General features: G+C 27.4%; 1 protein-coding gene across 1 annotated transcript; it reads right to left on the bottom strand.

Annotated features, from left to right (window-relative positions):
• Nucleotides 1-828: 828 nt before the first annotated feature.
• Nucleotides 829-5,559, bottom strand: LOTGIDRAFT_172492 (hypothetical protein; the record flags this gene model as incomplete). Its single annotated transcript, XM_009049378.1, has 9 exons — nt 829-866; nt 1,127-1,202; nt 1,587-1,699; nt 2,069-2,096; nt 2,537-2,618; nt 2,861-2,932; nt 3,314-3,355; nt 4,707-4,752; nt 5,340-5,559. The coding sequence occupies 9 exons, from the start codon at nt 5,557-5,559 to the stop codon at nt 829-831; spliced, it is 717 nt and encodes a 238-aa protein (XP_009047626.1).

Genomic DNA, 5,559 nt, shown 5'->3' with positions numbered 1-5,559 from the left:
CATTATAATATATAAATAATTACATTATAACCTTATATTACATTATAAATTACAACAGTAAAACCATCTAAAATATATAAATAATTACATTATAACCTTATATGACATTTTTAAATTACAACAGTAAAACCATCTAAAATAAATAAATAATCATATTATAACCTTATATTACATTATAATATATAAATAATTAAATTATAACCTTATATGACATTATAAATTACAACAGTAACACCATCTAAAATAAAAATCATTACATTATAACCTTATATTACATTATAATTACAACAGTAACACCATCTAAAATATATAAATAGTTACATTATAACCTTATATTACATTATAATATATAAATAATTACATTATAACCTTATATTACATTATAAATTACAACAGTAAAACCATCTAAAATATATAAATAATTACATTATAACCTTATATGACATTTTTAAATTACAACAGTAAAACCATCTAAAATATATAAATAATTACATTATAACCTTATATGGCATTATAAATTACAACAGTAACACCATCTAAAATAAAAATCATTACATTATAACCTTATATTACATTATAAATTACAACAATAACACCATCTAAAATATATAAATTATTACATTATAACTTTATATTACATTTTTAAATTACAACAGTAACACCATCTAAAATATATAAATAATTATATTATAACCTTATATTACATCATAATTACAACAGTAACACCATCTAAATTTATAAATAATTACATTATAACCTTATATTACATTATAAATTACAACAGTAACACCATCTAAAATATATAAATAATTACATTATAACCTTATATTACATTATAATTACAACATTAACAACAGCAACACCATCTAAAATATATAAATAATTACAATATAACCTTATATTACATTTTTGAATTACAACATTATATTACATCTATAATATATAAATAATTACATTATAATCTTATATGACATTATAAATTACAACAGTAACACCATCTAAAATATATAAATAATTACATTATAACCTTATATTACATTATATATACATTATATTAAATTACAACAGTAAATTTCTGAAAAATTGTTAAACTCAATAGGCCTATCTTGGAGAAAATATCTCTTACCATTTAATAAAGATTCTCCAAATACCAAAAAATATAATACATGATTGACACCAATTTCTTCAAATACAGCTAAAACCTACAAAAGACAATTATAGTTAACATATATATTATCACCATAATAACATAGAATAGAAGTTGTACCTTCCATCTGTTTCTTAATTCTATAACCTATAGGAGGGCAATATTGAAAGAAATGTATGACTTAAGGTAGAACATTTCAAGATGGTGATGGTTGCTGTTCTGTTGTAATGTTGTAATAGGTTCTTGTGTACAAATGAGTGGCTGTCATGTTGTTATACCAGGTCACGAATGGTTTTTAAAATCATTTGATGAACAAGAAGATACCCTAAGGTGGCAAAAATATCTTGAAAAGAGTAAAGATTCTAATCAATATCAGTCAAAATTTTTATCTAAAAATCTACTAAGATTTATGGAGAAGATGTAAATAGTGACAACTTACAGCAACAGGATCTACTGCTACAATCAATGATGTAAAAACTAACATTTGTACAAAACTGATAGGAACAATAGTTCCCATAGCACCAGCTTGAGCTAAACCATATAGACTTCCACCTGGAATATACCAGTATATCTTTATAAAACACATTAACCTTTTTTTTTAAATATATAATTTCAACACAGAATCTCATAAAGGTGCTGATTATTTAAGCAAATTTGGACATTGCAACAAACAATGTGAAGAGTTATTTTTTCAGTTAAGTATTTATTTACATCTAAATCACAGATTAAGGCCATTATCAAAATGATCTGGGTTATATTAATATCACTGCTAACACAGGCACTTTGAGCCATCATTTCTTTCCTCTTCTTTCTTAAAAAGGTTATGCATGCCAAATGCAAAATATGTTCCAATGACCATGAAACTGCATAATAGAATAAATAGATTTAGGAATAAATAGATTTAGGAATAAAAAATCTCACCCAACATAAAACATGCTAAAATTGTGCCCTAAAACAAACAAAGTATATATAATCAAAACATATCCATCATTATACACAGAATTTTATACCATATCATAATGTAAAAAATATACAAAATGAACTACATAAAACATTATATATGTGAAATATTTTTCTGTTACAAGTTGATTGGACTAGATTAATATCAGACAATTGAGAAATAGGATTCTGTTGACTTGTTGGGGAACTGGAAGTTTGCTTTTGATTTTGAAAAGTGACATAGCTGGTTGAAATTTAGTCCGAGCAGCTAGTAAATTAAATAGATTTATATAGAGTCAACTATACTATAAAATAAAAAAGTATGCCTTGAAAGTACGACAAAACAGGATAAAATAATGGATGTGCTATCAAATCAAACCTCAAGACAATACTCATTAATATCATTAAAAACTGTCTCTAAAATAATAATCAGAACACAATAATACTTACCACTACAGCAAAAAGTAAAATACTGCCAAGATTTTCTATAAATGTTCTATCATGTAAACTAAACGAAGATTCCAAAATAATCCTAAAATAGATCCATACCAAATTAATCCCCATTATCATAAACATCAGATGCATACGGTGGTGTTCTACAGGGCATAAGCCTTGCGCCAGCTCCTAAACTTTCAGTATTCATTTTACATGGAGATGGAATTGACTGTGCGTCAACGTGACAATTCTGTGACCCTTACTCAACTCTCTCACCCAATGATTCATAGAAACATCAATAGCCTTACATAAACATAGATGATAACTTAATATACTTACGGTGGCAGTAAAAACATAAAAAATTGGTTTGGTTCAAAAAATGTTGGAATTTCATCTCCAGCATTTGAGAATCTACAAAAAAGACATTGAACATTACATCTTTCTGCCTTTTGATTTCTCCATCCTGTTCATTGAAAACTGCTTACTGTGTTTAGTAAGACTCTTGGACCTACACAGATATTTTTATACATATTCATGTCAAGTTTCTTTTTATCCAACTTATATTTTTATCTAAACATATCTGAAAGATATCATCATTCCGTATATTGGACACAATTTTTTCTCTGAATAGTTCAGGCTCTGTATTCTCGAAACAATCTTAGCGCTAGGATGTCCTAGGATCTTAACTTCAAACACTGTCTCAAGGCTATCCTTATGCTAAGATTGTTTCTTATCTTTTGACCTTAAATCAATCACATATATTAGGAACAATGAATTAAGTGCAATACTTACTCAATTATTGCTCCTAATATTGTTCCAACAACAATCAACATACTAAAATAAACAAAAAATGAACAATCTGATCAAAACATATCTCTACTGCCATATTTTTTATGGTAAACAATTTAATTATTTATGTTAATTGAAATTTCAGCTATAAACTAATAATTTCTTAGATTGATAATTATGCTGATATAGGCCCACATGATCATTATATAATTAGTTGTTGCAGAGGACAATTTTCAATTAAATTGAGGGGTTGTTTCATGGTTTGAGTTTGCTCAGAGTGAATTTTGTGTTGGTTTTTCTTTTTCTGTGGCTTGCTCAATTTGCAATTCCAATCAGCCTTTTAAACTGTCATTAGAAAAAGCTGCTATTAATTAAAGTCATTTTTTTTTGCGTTATCATTTCTACAACTGTAGGAATCGAATGATGCAAATAAATAACCCGGTTACAAATAAAAAGTTTAGAAAGTCTCTTAACAATCCTTAAGTCAGATGTTTTTTTAATCAGGTTTGAGATTTACATCAATGTAAGATGTGATGAGATATAGCTTACAATAAAAGAGTAACGTGATTACGTGCAGTAATACTCAGAGGGTATAGACTGTTTATAATTTTATTTACAACCTCATTCGAGAAGACATAAACAAACTGTGTGTGATATAACTGTGTCTGGTAACTTTCATTATTACACTATATTTTTACCAGCTTTCTTAAAGAGATTGTGAAGATGTTTTCTAAACTTTTTTTGTATTGGGGCACTGATGGTATCATTTGCACCATTCCAATCTTCAGTCTGATGTCTTACATTTCCACTTTTGCAATTCATAAAATGCATAGTTTAAGTCAATTTGAAAGAACGTCACTTTAACATAAGAGCGAGTCTGGCTATCTGCTTTTTGTACAACATTAATCAGTGTAGCACATAATTACCAGTTTTGTAATAATTAGAGCATATATAATTTGTAGTGATATTATCATGAAATACTGAATATATCTGTTATTATATACTATATATATATTATCTGTAATAATGGGATAACAGTTGGTCATTATCTCTATTATTAAAGGGTTATTGCCCTCCACCTCACCAGTCTCAAATAACCATTTAAAGGTGCCCTCACACCATTGCGAATAATGAAATTGGTCAAGAGTTCAAAGTTGTGTTTGAAACTTATGACTGCTGTTCTTATTTGCAACCCTACGCAACTGGTGATGGCTATGGTGAGTGGTCCACTTTAAACAAAATATCATGACAATGACTTCTGTGTACAGACAATATCATTGCTCCTTTTTTCTGCAAGTCTTCAGTTTTGCAAAATTTACAGGTAAAGAAAGGATATCATTTTCAGAATAAATCCATTTAATAAATATATATAATTCATTACTAATTAACCACCTACCAGGATTCAGGCACTTTAGATGATAAATAGTCAGCAAAATTGAAGGCTGAAATAGATTAAAAATAATTGTTACACTATTGTAATTAACCATAGTCCACATTTACATTATTACATCAAGATATGGCGGACATTCAAAGATGTGTTCCAAATGGCCAGGAATTAGTTTTATTACATTTTTCATCAAAGTAAAATCTGCATCAGTAATCTAGATTAGCATAATTTTCATCCAAGATCAATTACATTTGCATATTTAAAATATATGCAGGAATAATTTGTTTTTGGTAGTTTTAAGACTCAAAATATTACTTTTGAGTAATTTGATTAACCAACTAAATTGACACAAACTTTTAGATGTGGGTTTTAATATTATGAAGTATTACTGAATAGTTCTAAATATGTTTCAAATCAGAATTGCTTAAAAAAAATCCTTTTGGGACTGCACCTTTATGTCATTCAAGACACAGTCTGTGATTGAAACTTGAGCTCATAATGATGAAAAAAAAAAATTAATTCTTGACTGACTTGAGTTAATAATTTAGTAATTTGGCATACTATTATAATAAGTGAGCGTTATTTTTAAAAGAGTATATTAGTTAGTTGTAACTAAATTAAAGAAAAGTTCATTTGACGTACCTAATTTAGCTGCCCCAGCAAGAATCAGTACACATGTAAATACTAATGTAGTTTTAATATGATGAAGACGGAACACAATGACATGAATACCATGATCGGTGGTCTGATTGGTATTATTACCCTTAATACCACTAGGAGAATGGTGACTCTCTGAGGAACACTGTACCAATATAACTATACTTAACAGCAGAAGACATTTAAATATTAATTTGTTCCCCAT

Source organism: Lottia gigantea, assembly GCF_000327385.1.
Source record: "Lottia gigantea unplaced genomic scaffold LOTGIsca_134, whole genome shotgun sequence".
In the NCBI taxonomy this organism is placed as follows: Eukaryota; Metazoa; Mollusca; class Gastropoda; family Lottiidae; genus Lottia; species Lottia gigantea.
This window is presented reverse-complemented; position numbering and strand designations above follow the sequence as displayed.